Source organism: Nerophis ophidion, linkage group LG07, assembly GCF_033978795.1.
Source record: "Nerophis ophidion isolate RoL-2023_Sa linkage group LG07, RoL_Noph_v1.0, whole genome shotgun sequence".
In the NCBI taxonomy this organism is placed as follows: Eukaryota; Metazoa; Chordata; class Actinopteri; order Syngnathiformes; family Syngnathidae; genus Nerophis; species Nerophis ophidion.
Genome location: NC_084617.1, coordinates 24076966 through 24100784, shown reverse-complemented (window position 1 = coordinate 24100784; position 23819 = coordinate 24076966). Strand labels below are relative to the sequence as shown.

At 40.2% G+C, this 23819-nt stretch overlaps 1 protein-coding gene and 1 long non-coding RNA gene across 2 annotated transcripts in view; both read left to right on the top strand.

The window, feature by feature from the left end:
* LOC133556083 (uncharacterized) overlaps positions 1-23819 on the top strand; it is a 522853-nt gene that overhangs the window by 77871 nt on the left and 421163 nt on the right. Inside the window, exon 3 of the long non-coding RNA XR_009807446.1 lies at positions 9425-9481. This is a non-coding gene — a long non-coding RNA (uncharacterized LOC133556083). The remainder of the gene's footprint in view (positions 1-9424; positions 9482-23819) is intronic.
* nog1 (noggin 1) lies at positions 1204-2476 on the top strand. Its single transcript, XM_061905001.1, has one exon. It carries the CDS (start codon positions 1667-1669, stop codon positions 2327-2329), a length of 663 nt encoding a protein of 220 aa, XP_061760985.1. The 5' UTR covers positions 1204-1666; the 3' UTR covers positions 2330-2476.

Genomic DNA, 23819 nt, shown 5'->3' with positions numbered 1-23819 from the left:
CATTCTGTTTTTTTTCCTCCTTTGTAGCCAGTTGAGTTTTAGTTTCGTTCTGCATAGCCTTCCCTATACGCTTCAATGCCTTTTCTTAGGGGCACTCACTTTTTGTTTATTTTTGGTTTACGCACTACACACCTTTTTACCCGAACGCTGCCTCCCGCTGTTTCCGACATCTACAAAGCAATTAGCTACTGGCTGCCACCCAGGGACGCCGAAAAGGGGGGGTAAAGGAGACGGATTCTAGGGGCCCATGATGGAGGGGGGCCCAGAGAGGCCCGTAATGATGGTGAAATTATAAAACAGAAAAAATAATGACACTAAGTTATTAACTAACATATAATCACACGTTTTATTTTCCATGTCCTGGTAACAATACCTTTATTTGTTTTGAAACCATCAACCCCTGCAGGAGGAAGCTTGAGTCAGTCTGCAACGTTTTATATATATATATATATATATATATATATATATATATATATATATATATATATATATATATATATATATATATATATATATATATATATATATATATATAACATTCTTTCATATATTAAGTTCTACTTAAATTATGAGAAATCATTTATGGCCATTTTGTATTTTGATGGCGTTTTTGCGGAGATTTTTTTCTCTCCACTGATTATGATTGCTATTTTTTCATGGAAGAGTTTATTTCCAATTTAAGAATTAGTGGCGCAGCAAATAAATGACTCAAAATGAATTTCATTGTATTCAGAGTGCTCAGTTCTTCCCCTACTGTACATGTCAACTGTGATGCTGTTCTTCTTCCAAAAATATGGTATTGATTGTCAAAAATACCATTAAAATGCATAATTGTATGTAAAATAGCATCAAAAAATGTTGCCGCTGTGTTGGGGGCCCTGTAAAGATTATTTTCATGGGCCCCAAAATCCCTAGCTACACTACTGCTATGGAAGAGTATATAAGTGTGCCGATCTCCAGACAGCACTGACACTCAACAACGGCATATTATTTGCGGATTATAATGACTGGTTTGCAAAAAATATTTTTAACCCAAATAGGTGAAATTAGATAATCTCCCAAGGCACACCAGACTGTAGTGTGCCGCGGCACAGTGGTTGAAAAACACTGCCTTATGGATGCCTAAAGTCGATGTCCGATATCGGGGTACACTTTTCAGCCGTATCGCCCAACCCCATTTTTATTGGAAGCAGCTGCAGGCCCAATCAAATCTTCTTTCGGGCGGCGTGCTGCAGGTCGAGCAGCTGGTCAGCGAACGTGTTCCGCAGGAGTTCTCGTGGAGCGCCGCGGCGCCACGACGAGACGCTTCAGAAGGATTTATCGGACGTCTTAACATGCCTGACCAGCCCGAGTCGTGTGCAGCCATTCCAGCTGCACGGAGGCTGATTTAGGAAGTCTGGAAAAGCAACAGGGGGGCGTCTCCCCACGCCCCGCCCCGGTGGGGATGTCCTCCCGCAGACAACAAGCGCGCATTGACGGCGCACGCACTCACGCACGCCGTGACATCACGCACGCCGGCCTCCATATAACGCAGCCTCGTCGTCCCGGTGGAGGCCGCGCACGAGCATCATGACGAGTCGGCGCGCGTGCACCGGAACCAGAACCCGCAGCGACGTCCGCATGCCTGCTGCCCGCCGTGCGCGACACTGTCAGGCGTAATCGCGCCATGCATCCGAACCCGCACTCCGTGTGCGTGCTGGTTCTGTACCTGGGCCTGCTGCTGGACCGGGGCGGCTGCCAGCACTACTACCTCCTCCGACCCATCCCCAGTGACAGCATGCCGCTCGTGGACTTAAAGGAGGACCCGGACCCCGTGCTGGACCCCAGGGAGCGGGACCTTAACGAGACCGAGCTCAGGAGCCTCCTGGGAGACTTTGACGGCCGCTTTTTGTCCGTCTCGCCGCCCGGCGACGACCAATTCCCTGGGAACGACGAGCTGGAGGACGCGGATCTGCAGAAGCTCGGCGGGGTTCTGCCCAAGGAGATCCGGGCTCTGGACTTTGACGCGCAACTGGGGAAGAAGCACAAAGCCAGTAAGAAACTGAAGCGGCGCCTGCAGCAGTGGCTGTGGTCCTACACCTTCTGCCCGGTGCTGCACACCTGGACCGACCTGGGACACCGCTTCTGGCCGCGCTTCGTGCGCGTGGGCGGCTGCCTCAGCAAGCGCTCCTGCTCGGTGCCGGAGGGCATGGTGTGCAAGCCCGCCGCCTCCACGCACCTGGGCCTGCTCAGGTGGAGGTGCTTGCAGAGGAAGGCGGGGCTCAAGTGCGCGTGGATCCCGGTACATTACCCCGTCATCACGGACTGCAAATGCGCGTGCGCGGGCTAATCATGGCGCTGCGAGTGTTTATTATTTTTATTTAGTGGACTGTGAATGTACAACAAGTTGTGACTTCTCCTGCCCTGTAAATTAAGGACATTTTGCTATTTATTCTTTATATTCTTGCAATAAAACTACACTGACTTGATTTTAAAAGCTTTGGCTTTCCTTCGTCAAACTTACAGCTGGCATTTCAAAGTGTTCTCTTTTTTTCAAACTTCGTCTCTCCTGCTGGCCACCGCCTGTTGTATATAAGTTTAAACTGTGTACTCCATAGTGTTAATATATTTGCATGTACATATACACCATGTTGTATATACCATGAGTATATAATATATATATGTATATATATATACACAATTGTGTATATACCCTGCATATATGTGTACATCATATATATATAACATGTATACACCGTGTGTGTGTGTGTTTATATGTATGTATGTTTGTGTATATATATATATAGCATGTATATATGCATGTATGTTTGCATCCATATATATGTATATATATATATATATATTTACATATATAATGTATGTGTGTACACCATGTTGTATATAAGTTAAAACTAAGGTGTATATGTGTGTACACCATGTTGTGTGTATATGTATATATATATATTTACACCATGTATATTTGTGTGTGTGCATCATATATATATATATACACAATGCTTTATATATCACGTACTACATATCATTTGTATATAATATATATACACAGTGATGTATATACCGTGTACCATATACCATGTGTGTATAATATATACACAATGGTGTATATACCATGCATATAGTATGTATATACCATTTATGTCTCCAGTGTGTATATACAATGTATATATAACATGTATACACCATGTATGTGTGTGTGTGTTTATATATATATATATATATATATATATATATATATATATATATATATATATATATATATATATTAGTGTGTGTACATAATGTTGTATACAACTTTAAACCATATTCTAATGTGTACACTTTTTTAATATTCATGTTTATATATATATATATATATATATATATATATATATACAAACCCCGTTTCCATATGAGTTAAGAAATTATGTTAGATGTAAATATAAACGGAATACAACAATTTGCAAATCCTTTTCAACCCATATTCAGTTGAATGCACTACAAAGACACGATATTTGATGTTCAAACTCATAAACTTTATTTTTCTTGCAAATAATAATTAACTTAGAATTTCATGGCTGCAACATGTGCCAAAGTAGTTGGGAAAGGGCATGTCCACCACTGTGTTGCATCACTTTTTCTTTTAACAACACTCAATAAACCTTTGGGAACTGAGGAAACTAATTGTTGAAGCTTTGAGAGTGGAATTCTTTCTCATTCTTGTTTTATGTAAAGCTTCAGTCGTTCAACAGTCCGGGGTCTCCGCTGTCGTATTTTACGCTTCATAATGGGCCACACATTTTCGATGGGAGACAGGTCTGGACTGCAGGTAGGCCAGGAAAGTACCCGCACTCTTTTACTACGAAACTATGCTGTTGAAACACGTGGCTTGGCATTGTCTTGCTGAAATAAGCAGGGGCGTCCATGATAACGTTGCTTGGATGACAACATATGTTGCTCCAAAACCTGTATGGACCATTCAGCATTAATGATGCCTTCACAGATGTGTAAGTTACCCATGCATTGGGCACGAATACACCCCCATACCATCACAGATGCTGGCTTTTGAACTTTGCGCCTATAACAATCCGAATGGTTATTTTTCTCTTTGTTCCGGAGGACACCACATCCACAGTTTCCAAATATAATTTGAAATGTGGACTCGTCAGACCACAGAACACTTTTCCACTTTGCATCAGTCCATCTTGGTGTTGTTGATAAATGGGTTTCGTTTTGCATAGCAGAGTTTTAACTTGCACTTACAGATGTAGCAACCAACTGTAGTTACTGACCGTGGTTTTATGAAGTGTTCCTGAGCCCATGTGGTGATATCCTTTACACACTGATGTCGGTTTTTGATGCAGTACCGCCTGAGGGATCAAAGGTCCGTAATATCATCGCTTATGTGCAGTGATTTCTCCAGATTCTCTGAACCTTTTGATGATTTTACGGACCGTAGATGGTAAAATCCCTAAATTCTTTGCAATAGCTCGTTGAGAAATGTTGTTCTAAAGCTGTTTGACAATTTGCTTACAAATTGGTGACCCTCGCCCCATCCTTGTTTGTGAATTACTTAGCATTTCATGGAAGCTGCTTTTATACCCAATCATGGCACCCACCTGTTCCGAATTAGCCTGCACACCTGTAGGATGTTCCAAATAAATGTTTGATGAGTATTTCTCAACTTTATCAGTATGTAATGCCACCTTTCCCAACTCCACGTGTTACTGGCATGAAATCTAAAGTTAAAGATTATTTGCAAAAAAAAACGTTTAGCAGTTTGAACATCAAATAGATTAAATAGTACTTTATTATGTTGTAAATATGTTGTCTTTGTAACATATTCAACTGAATATGAATTGAAAATGATTTGCAAATCATTGTATTCCATGTGTGAGTATATATATATATATATATATATATATATATATATATATATACCATGAGTATATAATGTGTATATAAACAATGGGGTGTAAGCCCTGCATATAATATACATTATGTATACACCATGTATATTTATATAATATGCATGTGTGCATCATGTTGACTATGCCATGTGTATATAATATATTTACACAATGTCTATACCATGCACCCTACACAGGTGTGTATAATATATACATACACACAATGGTGTACATACATGCATACATGCATATAGTATGTATATAACATTTATATTTGTCTACACTGTGTGTACAATGTATATATATATAATATGTATACACAATGGTGTGCGTATAATATGCACATATAGTGTGTGTACTCCATTGTGTATGTATATACCATGTGTATAATATCTATATATACACAATGGGGAATATACCATCTGTATATGCATATAGTATGTAAACACCTTGTATATACTGTGCATATGTAATATGTAAACATCATTTAAAATGCATACATAATATATATACACAATGGTGTGTACATACCACATAGTATATATATATACCATACTGTATACATATTATATACATGATATATTCACTACAGTGTATATACCATACAAAATATGTAATCTGTATACACCTTGTTATATACAGTACATATTATGTGTTGGCCCTGCGATGAGATGGCGACTTGTCCAGGCTGTACCCCGCCTTCCGCCCGATTGTAGCTGAGATGGGCACCAGCGCCCCCCGCGACCCCAAAGGGAATAAGCGATAGGAAATGGATGAATGGATGATATGTTTGATATATACACCATTGTGTATCTAATATCTTCAAATAAAAAGTGTCTTACATGTAGTGATCAGTTGTGGACAGAAAAAAAACAAAGCAGTGTCACCATTTTACATTAAATTTTTTTCAGGGAATCAGTTTTTGGCTTAACACTGGAAGCAGCGAACAGTAGATTTGACTTACAGTTGTGTAAATGTCACGATCAATGACTCACTCACCTGCTGACGTCATCAAAGTAGTGAAAATGAAATGTGTCCTCTTCACTTTATCCCAGTTGTACACATATTACCATGTGGAACATGTTAAATAGCACATGTCGGTTTTGACTTTAGCGGTGACTTCCTCGTCTCACAAAGGAAAATAATTTGATTGGCTTTCTGACCTGAAACTCATCTTCGTCAACGTGCCTTTGTTTTGATTTTTTGTTGTCTTATTTATTCCCTGCTTTGTTTAAAAAAAACAACAAATAGAATAATCAGCTTCGAGCACGGATTCTCAAACTGTAGTACGTATGCCATTAGTTCTCCATCAAGTGGTATGCCAAAAAATCACTGAATTAAATACTCAGAGTTTGACTGTTCAAACTGTGTGTTATGTTACAGTGGCCAACAATATCAAATATACTTTTTAAATGAAATCTCTGCCTACATTTTAACAAACACTTGGGGCTACTGCACTACTGTATTGTAATGTTGGTCATTATGGTGGTACTTGGAGAGCCAGGTCTTTTCTGAGGTAGTACTTGGTGAAAAATATTTTGATAGATCTCTCAATGGGAAAACAAAATAATAAGAACACAAAACCTATTACACAAACGATACGATTTTTTTCAGTATGGTTTAGCAAATACTGATTTTAAAGTTAATTAGTTTTAGCATCTTTAAAGTGGAAAATGAATGGAAGTGGCAATCAGGTATCTAACAGTTAAAGGTGTCAGCACGAAAGACACCATCAGGGATAAAGGAAGGTGACAATGTGTGAACAGCTGATAGCATGCTCATGCTCAATAAAGACATTATTGCACATTATAGAATTAATAAGATGCATGAAAATACAAACCCCAAATCCAGTGGGGTTGGCACATTGTGTTAATCGTAAATACAAACAAAATAAAATGATTTGCAAATACCTTTCAACCTATATTCAATTGAATGGACTGAAAAGACAAGATATTTAATGTTTGAAATGGTAAACTTTATTTTTTGCAGATATTAGCTCATTTGGAATTTGATGCCTGCAACATTTAAAAAAAACATGGCACAAGTGGCAAAAAAGACTGAGAAAGTTGAGGAATTCTCTTCAAAACACTTATTTGGAACAACCCACAAGTGAACAGGCGGGTGCCATGATTGGGTATAAAATCAGCTTCCATGAAATGCTCAGTCATTCACAAACGAGGATGGGGCGACTTTGTCAAAGTTAAAGTACCATTTATTAGGTGTGGTGAAATTATTCTCTGCATTTGACCCATTACCCTTGATCACCCCCTGGGAGGAGAGGGGAGCAGTGAGCAGCAGCAGTGGCCGCTCCCGGGAATTATTTTTGGTGATTTAATTCCCAATTCCAAACCTTGATGCTGAGTGCCAAGCAGGGAGGTAATGGATCCGATTTTTATATTCTTTGGTATGTGAACAAATGCCTTAACAAATTGTTTAAGAACAACATTTCTCAACCAGCTATTGCAAGGGATTTCACCATCTACAGTTCGTGATATATCATCAAAATGTTCAGAGAATCTGGAGAAGTCACTGCACGTAAACGATGAGATTATGGACGTTCGATCCCCTACTGCATCATAAAGTGAAATCAGTGTGTAAAGGATATCACCGCATGGGCTCAGGAACACTTCACAAAACCACTGTCAGTATCTACAGTTTCTCACTACATCTGTATGTGCAGGTTAAAACTCTACTATGCAAAGCAAAAGCCATTTATCAGAAACACCCAGAAATGCCGCCGGCTTCGCTGGGCCCGAGCTCATCTAAGATGGACTGATGCAAAGTGGAAAAGAGTTCTGTGGTCTGATGAGTCCACATTTTAAATTCTTTTTGGAAACTGTGGACGGCGTGTCAAAAAGGAAAAGAACCATCCAGATTGTTATAGACGCGAAGTTCAAAAACCAGCATCTTTGATGGTATGGGGGTGTATTAGTGCCCAAGGTACTAATATGCTGAATGGTACATACAGGTTTTGGATCAACATATGTCGCCATCCAAGCAACGTTATGATGGACGCCCCTGTTTATTTCAGCAAGACAATGCCAATCCATGGTGTTACAACAGCGTGGCGTCATAGTAAAAGAGTGCCGGTACTAGACTGGCCTGCCTGTAGTCCAAACCTGTTTTCCATTGAAAATATGTGGTACATTTTGAAGGCTAAAATACCACAATGGAGACCACGGACTGTTGTTTTAAAGACCATCCATGCATGGTAGTTGTTAGATAAATATGTCTGCGTGTCCTGATGTGACCTCGAGGAGCAGCATAAAGTTCAGTGATACTTCATCACTTTTATTATGCAGAGTGTTTGATAATCAAGAAGTATTGTTTTAGTCTGTCAGAGGTGTACACCGACGTCTGCTTATTGGACCTGGCAGTGAGCAGCCTTGGCTGTGAGTGTCCCAATGTTCCCCTCGAGCGCAGACATGGGGGCACCAGAGAGTCTGCGTGTTGTTGGACCCGCGCTCGCGTCCTGATGATGCTTGTGGAGCCTCAGAGCCAGCTCGATGCGTCACCACGCAGCCAACAAATCTGCTCTGCTTGTCACCATGCTGCAATGCGGGGGCCCATGTGGACACAATAGCCTTTGATGAGCGTGTGTGCGTGTGCGCGTGCGTGTGCGTGTGTGTGTGTGTGCAGTTTGTCCTGCCGCCGTTTCTCATTTTACGAGCGCTGTCCACTTATTTAAGGCTTGCCGTGTCGTCATCTGTTGAGCTTTCCCGGCAGGGCCGCTGCCCAGAGGGGGCACTGAGGGACAAGGGGCCACCACCTCGCACCTCATTGGCCGCACCATTAACTGATGCAGTCACTCTATTTTTGGTGGCTGTGTTTTTCGAGTTCGAGTGGCTAACATGCAGTGACTTAGTTTTGGACTTTTGCTGGTCCTGCACTTTTTTTTTTTATTGTGTCTATCATTCACAGTCCTTTTGTGAGACAAGAACACGTATGCTTTGCTTTTTTATGCATCCTAACTCGTAAATAAATGGTAGCAAAAGACCGCTAACAATGACGTTCTATTCCGCCTATAAAGCGCTCTAAAAAACATCCAAAAATCTCCAAGGTTTTATATAAACACTGTAAGTATATATGTAATGTAGTAATATTCATAATAACATGTAATATTTACATATTTTGCTCATTTAAGCATATGGTGGCGTATTAATTTCACAGACACAATACAATGTTCACTTTTCTTTCAACAACACTACTAATTATGGCAGAGAGACAACTTTGGGACAAATGAAAATCCAGAAACCTATTTTTTTAGAGCCTGCATATAAGGAGGATGTTTTAGAAGTTTTAGAAGCTGTGTGCTAACAAATGCAGCTTTTGTGAAACATTAAGCATCATGTAGCAGTATTGCTAATTGCTACACAAGAAATACAAACTATGAACATAATAAATCAATAACTTATTGTACAATGTCTGCTCTCACTGGGATGTCGACTGATGGAATGTTTATATCTTCTCTTTTAGATGCAAAATTAATCATCTTTTACACACAGTGTTAAAGTGTTTTTTCGTGTCTTTCTCACCAGTTGGACGTCAAAGTGGACCAACCTCTCGGTTTATGTCCATGACCTTCTATTATCCAGGTGAGAGGCATGATTTATAATCTAGAATGAACTTTCACCAACTCAGAGGCTATGCAGCAGCTCAATATGTCAATATAGCAGCATTAATTGATTGATTGATTGATACTTTTATTAGTAGATTGCACAGTTCAGTACATATTCCATACAATTGACCACTAAATGGTAACACCCGAATAAGTTTTCAACTTGTTTAAGTCAGGGTCCAAGTTAATCAATTAATGGCATATTTGGGGAAAGTGATTACAAATTTAATATTTTTTTATTCTTAAAAGAAAACAAAAAAAAGTTATCCAACAAAAAGAGAACCTTTCTCATACAGATCAAAAGGCTGGTGCTTGAGCAGTGATTATTACTTTCTACTTCACTAATTATTTTTGAATACTAAATACTGCTATCATATGTGTATGTATTGTATATGCTGATGTAGTTCTGTTTTAAAAAAAAAAGGTCGATACAAATAAAGAAGGCCGATATCGATTTATGTAAAATGCCAAATATCAGCGATATAATATTATTTGAAAACCGTCCACTCTTTTCCCCCACTACTCTGACTGTGGGAAATATTACAACTAACAAAGAATATCCCTTTTTTCAAAGCCATTACTTGCTGCTACCTCAGCTTTTCTCCTGGGTAACTCTCTAATGAGACGGTTAGATGCCAATTAGAACAGAAGAGACAAATTTTAAAGTCAAATTCAATCCATTATTATTACATTACTTTAAAGAATTACTGTAGTTTGTACTACATTTTATTTTAATGCAATATTTAATATCTGGACTATAGAGCACACCGGTATATAAGCCACACCCACACAATTTTAGGGGGGAAAAGTATGTTTACATGTATTAGCCGCACCGGACTATAAGTTGCAGATATATACATTGCAAAATGAGTCATTTACATAGTAAGATTCTGTAAATGTTTATTTACATACCTTAATTGTTTCCAAACGGTGTCTGTAACACGGCAGTAAAACGGCTGATCAAACAAAACAGAAGTCCTCTTCATGGGCCCACTAACTGTGCAAGCTACAGTAGCTCTCCAATCAGCTAAATAGACTCAATAACTCCACGGTGACGTATTGGGGAATTTACTGAGGAATTTACAAAAAGAATGCCATTGTAAGTTAATAATACTAACACAAACAATTATTCGTTCATTTTCATTTTCATTTATTAAAATTTAGGTTAAAATGTCTTTTAGAAGAGTGACCCGACCAAGAGGGCAGCAAAAACAGGTTTCATAACTAAATATAACAACAAAAACAGGAGCAGTTATATACACCACAGTTTAAAGTACAAATTACTCACAAAAAAACATAAAAACAAAGTAAAGTAAAAAGTAAAACATTTTCTTCAAAAAAAAATATTTGAAAACAAATACAAAGTCCAATAGAAACATTTTATTGAGCCTTAAAAATGGCCTGAAAGTCCTCCCAAAGTGATGAGTTCAGGTAACCTCAGATCTTTTTGGCATTTATTCCATGACCATGGCGCTATGAATCTGAAGGCTATTTTTTTTTTTTTTTTTTAACCAAGACTTGTGTTGACTCTAGGAACCAACACACCAAGACTTGTGTTGACTCTAGGAACCAACACACCAAGAGTTGTGTTGACTCTAGGAACCAACACACCAATGGTGTCCATTAAATGTGTTAACATGTTAGCTAATAGTAACGACGCTATCTTTATTACATTATGATAGCACGCACAAATTATGCAATAAAACACTGCTGCAAACAATCAAACGTGGAACGGTTTCGTAAATAAGAATTGTTTTAGTTACATTGTAAAACATACTAATGTTGCTTGGAGTGATGTGTTAAACGCCAGCTCAGTGGATTTGTGGTTAGAGTGTCTGCCCTGAGACTGGGAGGTCGTGTGTTCAAACCCCGGCTGAGTCATACCGAAGACTACAAAAACTGGGACCCATTGCCTCCCTGCTTGGCACTCATCAGCAAGGGTTGGAATTGGGGGTTAAATCACCAAATGATTCTCGAGCGCAGTCACGCTGCTGCTCAGTGCTTCCCTCACTTCCCAGCGAGTGAACATGAGGATGGGTCAAATGCAGAGGACAAATTTCACCACACCCAGTGAGTGTGTGACTATCATTGGAACTTTAACTTTAACGCAGAAATGCTCCAGACAGTTTTACTTCCGGTTCAAGGCATTAAAACAAGAAGTACATTTTCAACTCACAACACCTGCAGTGAGCGAACTCTTCCAAAAGATGACGACATAGCACAAACAACAACGCACCTTTTTAGTGACTCTGCCCAAGTTTATTGGAAACAACTGAACACAAAACATGGCCGTTAGTGAAGAACAATCCATAAGTAAGCTGTATCGTTTTATTTTATCAGTCGTTCTAAAGCATAGGAAAAAAGTAGTGGCTTATAGTCCGGAATTTACGATAAATCAATCAATCAAAGTTTATTTATCACTTCAAGCCACAACGACATCCCTGGCTCAGATCCCACAACAGGGCAAGAAAAAACTCAACCCGATGGGATACAATGAAAAACCTTGGAGGGGACAGCAGATGTGGGGGACCCCCTTCCCTCTTGGGCTACGAGCGGATCTAGTTAATAGTGTGAGAGTCCAGTCCATAGTGGGGCCAGTAGGAGATCATCTTGATTGGAGACAAGTCAGCAGCGCAGAGACGTGATCAACTGATGCACCGACTTTGAACAGCTAGCGCGTCATCTGTGGTCACCTAATAAACTCTCCATCCAGTAGAATGAAAATGGGAGTCTATTTTAAAATAATAACACAAATAAATTGATATAAAATAAATTTCAACAAATGACGGTGAGTTGCGATAAGTTGGGAACTCAGTCATATCCTTGCGCTTGTAAGTTGAGGTACTACCACAAACCTTTTCTCGCAAGGCTGGCATCCAAGGAAGGTCTTTGACGTTCTCTGCCACGTTATCGGTTTTCCTGCTCGCTGTAATATTCCTCCCAATATTGCCCGCCTTGATCTCGCCCCTGGGTCTGGCGCTTTAGACCTGTTTGAGACGACGACGTCATCGTCCATCAACTTAACGACGACTCTGGCCTTTATTCCTCGTCTCCCTCCTCCTGGAACCAAGTGATACGCCCAAGCCAAAACCTGATGAAATTACAACCAGTGCAGTTTTCCCGCTGATCAAAGCAGGCGACTCCTCCTTAGCGTTGGCATCCATTTCAAAACCACAGTCGCTCCTTTTGGATGATTAAGTAGGTCCTAATAGCACCGCCTGGCCGGTTATCAGGTCCGAGTGTGTGTAAGACATCACGAACCGAATCCTACGCTGTCAAAAGGAAGCGGTAAGAACACTTAATGAGTACTTTTGTCCGCAATAAAACATGGATGGAGTATAAAAGTGTTGACACAACGTGACAGTTTGAGTGGTTCAAAAGAATCCTGAAGATCCTGCTGTTTGGCCGGCAGCCCAGCGAGTGGCGCTCTCCCACACGCCACCTAATTGGACTGTTGAGGAACATCCTCCACGCTGGTCACCACGTTTAAACTTCCATGGCTGATCTTTCAACCTTTTTGTCCGCCGACTCGGGTTTGATGCCTCGCGTGTGGGGGGGAGATCCGAATGTTTGATGTCCAGAGCTCGTTAATCCGAACCTCACCCGGTATGCGAGGTCAGAGCCCACTTTGAAGTCGGCTGGCCGGCCGTGCCAAGTCTGCGGAGCCGGGAGGGCACCCAGCGTAATGTGAGGGATCAGGAAGCGTAGCAACCTGGTGGATTCTGGCTTTTGTCCACCCACTACTAGGAGGTTGAGGTCTGGATCGTCACAGGGGCCCTTCTGGCTCTCACACAACTCAAATCTTCCCAGTAGGAATTGTTTAGAACGTTATCTTATGGACAATCCTATGTACTTTTCACTAGCTAGCAAACCGTCAAACAGCAAACACACTTTTCCTGAAAAAGTTTCTCTGAGTTTGTCACCTTGAGAACGCATACTTTAGATAAGGGGTTTCAAATGTATGGCCCGCGGGCCAAAAAAGTTTTATCCGGCCTGCGGGATGAGTTTGCCAAGTATAAAAATTAGCCAACATTTTTGAATGAAAGAAACCGCTCTTCTAAATGTGTCCACTAGATGTCGCAATAGCAATTATTTGTATCTTTGTAGATTATGCTACACATTTAAAAAATATAAACCACATGATGTTAGTGCACCAGTCGAGGACAATGTAATTTGAGTTCTAAATTATTTTGTTATCTTGATTGAAAATTAACACCACTGAGTTGACTGATGAACATTATTAACATAACGAAAAATAAAGACATAATACTATTAACCGCAACATGTCAGTTGTACCGATCCGTTGTGGTGAAGAAGGAGCTGAGCCGGAAGGCAAAGCTCTCAATTTACCGGTCGATCTACGTTCCCATCCTCACCTATGGTCATGAGCTTTGGGTCATGACCGAAAGGATAAGATCACGGGTACAAGCGGCAGAAATGAGTTTCCTTCGACGTGTGGCGGGTCTCTCCCTTAGAGATAGGGTGAGAGGCTCTGCCATCCGGGAAGAACTCAAAGTAAAGCCGCTGCTCCTTCACATCGAGAGGAGCCAGATGAGGTGGTTCGGGCATCTGGTCATGATGCCACCCGAACGCCTCCCTAGGGAGGTGTTTAGGGCACGTCCAACCGGTAGGAGTCCACGGGGAAGACCCAGGACACGTTGGGAAGACTATGTCTCTCGGCTGGCCTGGGAACGCCTCGGGATCCCCCGGGAAGAGCTAGACGAAGTGGCTGGGGAGAGGGAAGTCTGGGTTTCCCTGCTTAGGCTGTTGCCCCCGCGACCTGACCTCGGATAAGCGGAAGATGATGGATGGATGGATGGATGGATGGATGGATGGATGTCAGTTGGCATGTCAAAGTTGACCAACTTCTCAGTTTATGTCCACAACCTTCTACTATTCAGGTGAGGGGTGAGATACTCAACTATCACCAACTCAGAGGCTAGGCAGCAGCTCAACATGTCAATACAGCAGCAAATTTGGAGAAAATGATTGATAATGACAGTATTTTTTATTCTTAAATGAATGCAAACAGAAGTTCTCCAACAAAAAGAGAACTTTTCTCATACAGGTTAAGGCTGGTGCTTGAGCAGTGCTTATTAACTACCTACTTCACTTATTACTTTTTAATACTAAATACTGGTGTCATGTGTGTACAGTATATATTGTATATGCTGATGTAGTTCTGTTGTAAAAAAAAAAAACAACCAAATATCAGCGATACAATATTACTTGAAAATCATCCAATCTTCTCCCCCACTACTCTGATTGTGGGAAATATCACAAGTAAGAAATCCTCTTTTTCAAGGCCATTACTTGCTGCTACCTCAGCCTTATTGACAAGCCTTCTCTCCTGGGTAACTCTCTAATGAGACGGCGAGATGCCAATCAGAATAGAACAGACAGATTTTAAAGACAAATGCCGTCCATTATTTTTAGATTACTTTCAAACAAGTACTGTAGTTTGTACTACATTTATTTTTCATGCAATATTTAATATCTGAAAATGTGTTTCCTTAATAAAAGGCACAGATTACTTTATTTTCCGGATTATAGAGCGCACCGGTATATAAGCCGCACCCACTAAATTTTAGGGGGGAAAGTATGTTTCCATATATTAGCCGCACCGTTGCACAAGTTGCAGATACAGTCCTGGTCAAAAGTGTCAAAAGTTTACATACACTTGTAAAGAACACAATGTCATGGCTGTCTTGAGTTTCCAATAATTTCTACAACTCTTACTTTTTTGTGATAGAGTGATTGGAGCACATACTTGTTTGTCAAAAAAACATTCAAATGAAGTTTGGTTCGTTTATGAATTTATTATGGGTCTGCTGAAAATGTGAGCAAATCTGCTTGGTCAAAAGTATACATACAGTAATGTTAATATTTGTTTACATGTCCCTTGGCAAGTTTCACTGCAATAAGGAACTTTTGGTAGCCATCCACAAGCTTCTGGCAAGCTTCTGGTTGAATTTTTGACCAATCCTCTTGAGAAAATGGGTGCAGTTCAGCTAAATGTGTTGGTTTTCTGACATGGGCGTGTTTCTCCAGTATTGTACACATGTTTAAGTCAGGACTTTGGGAAGGCCATTCTAAAACCTTAATTCTAATTCTGACCACAGAACTTTCCTCTATAAGGTCTTATCTTTGTCCATGTGATGTCAGATGAAACAAAAATTAAGATGTTTGGCCACAATACCCAGCAATATGTTTGGAGAAGAAAAGATGAGGCCTTTTATTCCATGAATACCATTCCTACCGTCAAGCATGGTGGTGGTAGTGTTATGCTCTGGCCCTGTTTTGCTGCCAATGGAATTGGTGCTTTAAAGAGCGTAAATGGGACAATGAAAAAGGAGGATTACCTCCAAATTCTTCAGGACAACCTAAAATCATCAGCCCGGAGGTTGGGTCTTGGGTGCAGTTGGGTGTTCCAACAGGAGAATGAACCCAAACACACGTCAAGTGGTAAAAGAATGGCTACATCAGGCTAAAAATATTTATTTCCAGACTTAATAAACAATCAAAAATAAGGACAAAAGTTTACCAGTTTGAACGTTAAGTATCTTGTCTTTGCGGTCTATTCAATTCAATATAAGTCGAAAAGGATTTGCAAATCATTGTATTCTGTTTTTATTTACCATTTACACAACGCACCAACTTCACTGGTTTTGGGTTTTGTAGAAGCACACCTTCCTGGAAACACTAAACACTCTGCAACATGTTTGTCGTGTAAAATAAAGGAATGTGCGTCAATTGATTCTTTGGTGTTGCGTGTAAATATAACTGTTTGGGCCATGGTTCTGTGGGCCTTTGTTCTTTCGGGCCTTCTGGCCGACTGCCACCTGGCTATGATTTATGACAACGATCAGACATTGGGCCTTTCGTCTTTCCTGTTGGGTTCTCCTTGACAGCGTCATAGAGGCGCTGATCATCTGGGTGCACATTTATGCTGTCTCTCGGAACATCTGCAGTGTACTTGTTCAGATTGCTTCCAGATTTCTTGACTTCACACCTCCCAGCAAGGTGTGTTTCCTGCAAGATCAGCACACATTCTGCTTGATATCAGCGCCGACACGAAGCCCATTTTGTCTTTGGGTCTACGAGCGGCGTGGAGCCCAGCGGGGGCACTGCAGGAATGCTGCCTGGCAGTGTTTGATCCCACCTTCAGATCGTCAATCAGCTTTAGCGTTTTTATATATTTCTATAAGCAGTCACATTTCTTTAACCCTTGCTGCTACATTCTGCAGCCTGAGCGTGCTGTCGTGTTTAGCCAGTCATCTCAGTTATTCCAATTTCAATTCCGATATATTTTGGCTTGTCACGACCATAAAAACATAATAATAATAATAATAATAAAAGGATTATAGTGCCGCGCAATGTGCATGCAAATTTCTGATCTTGTACATAACGGATAAGGAGCGTGTAAGTGGAAAAAAAGAGCACGCCTACTAGAAGTTTGTGCTCCCACCATGGTTGCTACTTTTTATTTGACACAACGCCAGTATGCCTATGTAATAATCACTAAACTCAACCAAAAAATAAGGTATTTTCGAGTTCACATAACCACAGACGGAGTCACAGAATTGGCCAAAAAAACAGAATCCGCTGGGAAATGCAGAATATCAGTGAACTTGATGCTGTCATTAAGAGGAGAAAATAACATGTCCGGTGGCATTTGTTGATCTGCCAAACACGTCCTGAGCTAAACAATGCGGAGATGACCACTTGAAACTAGGAAGCTAAAGCTCGCAAAAGCAATCCATACACCTGCAACGCATTTAATGTGCATGTGTTGTTGTGAACGACATCATGGATGTAAATCAGCGTACAAACAGCTGTTGCGACTTGAGGAACTTTAATTATTTTAACAACCTCAAGACGTCTCCTTACTCGTCAAGCTCAGAAGAGCAGTACACCCCCCGCCCCCCACAACAACAGCGCTGTGCGCTAAGAAAATAAAGGTCTCAAAAAAGTAATTGTAATTTATACATACATTTACAAAATTACTTTGCTTTCACTTAAAATATTGGTCAAAATGGTCCAATTGTGAGGATTTTTCATTATGTAACATTGTATTAGAACAAAAAGCACACATTTTATGGTGGTAAGATAAGTGTAAATGGTGAACAACGAAATAAAAAAAATAATAAAACGTTAAAACTGAATGTTGTTGTTTTACTAGATTGCTATTGTTATTCTAAAGTATTATTACTATTATTATTATTATCATTATTATTTTATTTGTTTATTCTTTAGTAATTTGGATCCCATCTTTTAAATTATATTTACAGTTTGGGTGGTACAAGAAATATTAAAGTTCATGTTATTAATCGTGATTTCAATATCAATCAGAAATAATCGTGATGATTATTTTTGCCATAATCGTCCAGTTCTAGCCAGGAGCAGTTATTTGAGCTCCATAAAACAGCCTGCAGGACTGTCATTATCACACGACTGCATGCTGTTAAAGTAGCAGTAGAGTGGAAGAACAAGTTGCCTCTGTACTGAAACTATTATCATATATATCTGATTTACGACACCAAAAGACTTACAAAGTTTGCAAATAACAAGATACAGTATGATCAAAATAGTATCAACCACACTGACATTTCCAAGCCATTTTGAAAGATAACGCGCTAGGAATCACAGATCCCTTCCACATCAACAACAATACTACACAAGCAGACTTTGTGAGAGCCAACAACGATTACTTTGGGAAAAAATATGACCCAGAACCTTATATTTTGACCCCGAACACAAAGAGGATGAGCAATACATTTTAGAAGCGGAGTGCTGAAGTCAGTGGCCTTGTGGTTAGAGTGTCCGCCCTGAGATCGGTAGGTCGTGAGTTCAAACCCTGGTCGTGTCATACCAAAGACTATAAAAATGGGACCCATTACCTCCCTGCTTGGCACTACAGTAAGCATCAAGGGTTGTAATTGGCGGTTAAATCACCAAAATGATTCCCCGATGCGGCCATCGCTGCTGCTCACTGCTCCCCTCACCTCACAGGGGGTTAACAAGGAGACAGGTCAAATGCAGAGGACGAATTTCACCACACCTAGTGTGTGTGTGACAATCATTGGTATTTTAACTTTAACTTAATTTAATGTAGGTTTATTGAAACAATATATAATCAGGAGCATTGCTAGGTGCTAAAAATAGAAACTAACCATAATAAACTAGAACAAAACAAACACTTACTGTAATATTTCTACTCTGGCTGGGATTCCTGTGAGTGTTTTGCTTGTTTTCAGGAGTTTTTTTTTCTTCTTCATAGTCTGTCCGTTTTCTGTCGTTGCTCTCGCTTTTTGTTCGTTTATCAATAAATATCCCTTTTTGACCTCACGCTCCTACCTGCTTTGTCTGCATCCTCAAAATCACAACAAGTGCATCTCCCATGATGCACTGTTTGTCAGCGCTTGACAGACGGGAAATGTGGAGCAGACGGCGTCCACGAAGTAGCGCGTATTAGGCCCATCATGAAAAGGGTCCTCTGTAGTCCAGTGAACAGACAACAACATCAACAAAACAGAAAGAGCCGCCAAAATAAAAGCGTAGGACTGGATCTAACACAAACCTTTGGAGAACGCTAACAAAACGCAACATAAGGCACTGCCTATTGTAAACAGCCGTGACAAAGACACCGTCAAAGAGACTCAAACTATGCGATGCGAGACTATAATCCATTTACTTGAGTCTTTTACCTAGAACTCAACTTTCTACGAGTGTCTGAAGCTGCTCGGGGATGCAGTGTCAAGGCAGACTATTGTTTTGCTACGCTCCAAACCAGCCGTGTCCACCTCTCTCGACCTGCTGCAGCCCGACCTAGTGTGATAGTGACGCTCCTAGCATGTCGCCTGAATAGCATCCACTCTTCTCCCCCACTACTCTGATTGTGGGAAAATATCACAACATCTCTCTTCGGTAACTCTGCCCATTCTTTATTTTTGCACCTTCATTTTAAAAGCTTATTGTTCAAGTGTTCAATGTGATTTTACAATTTTGTTCACATTTTTTTCCAGGCTTATGTTGACATTTCCTTTCCTTTCTGCATTGATAGCTGAGGGGATTATAATCAGATAAAGGTTAATTTTGAAATCCAAATTTCATGGATTTTTTTTCTGCTCCTTATTTTTATCGGACATAAAAAAAAAAATAGTTATCGATATCGACTAATACAAATCATTGTTTTTTTAGCTAAAACATGGATTTTGTTTCTTGGCGCCACACTTTTGTTTTTGCATGCTAAAAATAACATGCTAACACATTACTATGCTAACATTCAAGGTTTTTATGAAAGTTATAACCTGATAATCATGGATTTCATCACATGACGCTGTCTTAGCTGTATTCTAGCTGTTCTTCTATTAGACTGGTAAAAAAAAAAAAATGTTGCTAGCATTTTAGCTATGAAAAATATAAATAATCATCGATATTGGCCAATATAAATCACATACCGTATTTTCCGGACCATAGGGCGCACCGGATTATAAGGCGCACTGCCGATGAATGGTCTATTTTCCATATTTTCATATATATTATAAGTCGCATTAAAGGGTCATATTATTATAATTTTTTTTTCTGAATATAAAACACTTCCTTGTGGTCTACATCAGTGGTTCTCGACCTTCTTTCAGTGATGTACCTCCTGTGAACATTTTTTTTTTTTATTCAAGTACCCCCTAATCAGAGCATAGCATTTTTGTTTGGGAAAAAAGAGATAAAGAAGTAAAATACAGCACTATGTCATAAGTTTCTGATTTATTAAATTGTATAACAGTGACAAAATATTGCTCATTTGTAGTGGTCTTTCTTGAACTATTTGGAAAAAATATATAAAAATAACTAAAAACTTGTTGAAAAATAAACAAGAGGTTCAATTATAAATAAAGATTTCTACACATAGAAGTAATCATCAACTTAAAGTGCCCTCTTTGGGGATTGTAATAGAGATCCATCTGGATTCATGAACTTCATTCTAAACATTTCTTCACAAAAAAAGAAATCTTTAACATCAACATTTATGGAACATGTCCACAAAAAATCTAGCTGTCAACACTGAACTTACATTCATATTTTGTTGAAGTATTATTCAATAAATATATTTATAAAGGATTTGTGAATTGTTGCTATTTTTAGATTTTTTTTTTTTTAAATCTCACGTACCCCTTGGCATACCTTCAAGTACCCCCAAGGGTACGCGTACCCCCATTTGAGAACCACTGGTCTAAATGACATGTAATAGTGGATATTTGGTTGAATTGTTGCATAGATTATGTTTTACAGATCATCTTCAAGCCACTTTCTGACAGTTGCTTCAGGATGTGCCGTTTTGTGTGCGGAAAAAAGATGCTGCCGAAAGTAAGCCCCGGTTTACGTGGCTCACCTTCGGCAGCGTCTTTTCTCCATCATCTTTGTTATAGCGGTGTGCAAGGACAGGAGTGGAAGAAGTGTCAAAAGATGGAGCTAAATGTTTTAATGACATTCAGACTTTACTTAAATCATTAACGGAGCAGCATCTTCTCATTCGTAAACAAGAACAACGCCGGAAATGTGTCCCGTGAAAAACCGTCTGACCGGAACTCTCTAATACTAAAGTTCCTTGAGTGAATAATGTAAACTCACTATACCAGTATGTTTTAGCGCTTTCATGGCGAGTTTACTGACAGATATAAGAACTTTACACTGCTTTATATTAGAAATGGGAACAGTAGAGGATGAATGTCTCATAACAAGAAGCTTATCGACAACAGCGGACTACAAAGGCGGGCGTGCGCACATTTTCAGGACTTATGCAGATCCCAAATACAGATCAGCAGGTACCAGAAGGTAAGAAAAGGTGCTTTTGCATATTGTTGCAAAACAAGACGCCAGATAATGTCTTGCTGTACTTTATACACACACCATAATAATACTCCTATGTTGAAGCACAGTACAATCCATCAAGCGGCGTGTCTTCATAGCTTACCAAAGTCATACTAAAACATTTTGACAGATTTTTGAGCGCCATATGTAATGTTCTATATTTTCAATGGAACATATAAAATGTTGGTGGTGTTTACTTGAGTCATATCGCAGTCTACACGTATCGCTTATGTGTAATTTCCATATACTGGTCACACTTATCATTACACCATGTACCAAATGAAATAGCTTTAAGGTCGTTAAGCAAAACCAGAATCATTCCGTACATTAGGCGCACCGGTTTATAAGGCACACTGTCGAGTTTAGAGGGAAAACAAGGATGTTAAGTGCGCCTTATACTCCGGAAGTACGGTAGTTTTCAACCATATCACCCTGCACTACTACATTATTGAATTGTTTTTCAAATAGTGGAATATTAACGTTTTTGTTTTTAAAAATCATGGCACATGTTAAAATGGCAGTGTTTTTGTGGGGCCAAGCACGGATAAAGTGGTTTCAATTATTTTCAATAGGCGGAGCTGATTTGAGATACAAGTGTTTTGACTTTAGCTCAATAACTTATCTGATTGAGTGCCACTGTTTTTGAGTTTGAGGGGTCATCGCCTCGTTGTACTCACCTGAGCAAACCATGCGAATGATTTACCTTCCCAGTGGGACACTCTTCGTTTTGTCACAGTGTGTATCTTATTGCAACACTCTCACAATAGTCTCACACAGGACACAACAATTTCCAGCTGTGTTGCCGAGTCTCCGGGGGGGGGTACGAGCACAACCCAGGCGCTAATAAAACTCAGACAGACCGTGTTGGTCCTGTAAACGTAATCTGCAGAGTGTTAATTACAAACTGGCGCCTGCTGTGTGTGTGTGTGTGTGTGCGCGTGAGCGCGTGCAGCGGCGGCCTGATATCCTTCCCAAACAAGAGGCACGCCATGGCGACAGCCCTGGAAAAGAGATTTTTTTTCTCGGTTGGGGATCCTTTTTGAATGGTGTGTTTTAAAGGAGTGTGCGTTTGTGTGTGGCAGGGGGGCATGGCTAGAGACCCTGTGTTGTTTACTGTCATTCACGCGGAGGTGTGTGTTTTTGCCACACTGTCTCACACGTGTCCAGCAGGGGTCAAAGTGCACACTGACATTAAAGGGCTACTGTAATGAGATCTTCTTATTTAAATGGGGATAGCAGGTCCATTCTATGTGTCATACTTGATCATTTCGCGATATTGCCATATTTTTGCTGAAAGAATTTAGTAGAGAACATCGACGATAAAGTTCGCAACTTTTGGTCGCTAATAAAAAAGCCTTGCCTGTACCGGAAATAGCAGACGATGTGCGTGTGACGTCACGGGTTGTAGGGCTCCTCACATCGTTTATAATCATAGCCACCAGCAGCAGGAGCAATTCAGACCAAGAAAGTGACGATTTCCCCATTAATTTGAGCGAGAATGACAGATTTGTGGATGAGGAAAGTTAGAGTGAAGCACACACCAAAAAAAAGGCGACGGCTCCAGGTGGCGGAAGTGGGAGCGATTCATATGTTATTAGACATATTTACTAGGATAATTCTGGAAAATCCCTTATCTGCTTATTGTGTTAATAGTGTTTTAGTGAGATTATAAAGTCATACCTGAAAGTCGGAGGGCTGCGATGAACGCCAATGTCTCTGAGAGAAGCCAATGGAGGAACCAAGATCACAGCTGCCTTTTTGAGAGCTGCAGGAGGAGGTCGCATAATCCGCTGAAGTCTCCGGTAAGAGCCGACTTAATATCACAATTGGTTGACATGTGGTAGAGAAACATGTTCGCTTGACTGTTCTGTGTTAAAGCTTCACAACAAACAAAGAAACATCGGCTGTGTTTCGGTTGCTAAAGGCAGCTGTAATCCACCGCTTTCCACCAACAGCATTCTTCTTTATAGTCTCCATTATTATTAAACAAATTGCAAAAGATTCAGCAACACAGATGTCAAAAATACTGTGTAATCAAGCAATGAAAAGAGACGACTTTTAGCCGTGAGTGGTGCTGGGCTGAAATGTCCGCTCCAACCAATAACTTCACAAGCACGTGTCAACATACGCGTCATCATTCCGTGATGTTTTCAACAGGATACCTCGCGGGAAATTTAAAATTGCAATTTAGTAAACTAAACCGGCCGTATTGGCATGTGTTGCAATGTTAAGATTTCATCATTGATATATAAACTATCGGACTGCGTGGTCTGTAGTAGTGGGTTTCAGTTGGCCTTTAAAGACAAACAATTAACATGTTTACATTTTTCATCGCGGTGGCCTAATGGTTGCTTTGCACAGCGATTAAGTATTCGAACATCCCTGCGTGGATTTTGCATCCTCCCATTTTCCCCAAAACAAGGCTGTAGGAATTTTGTGTGAATGCT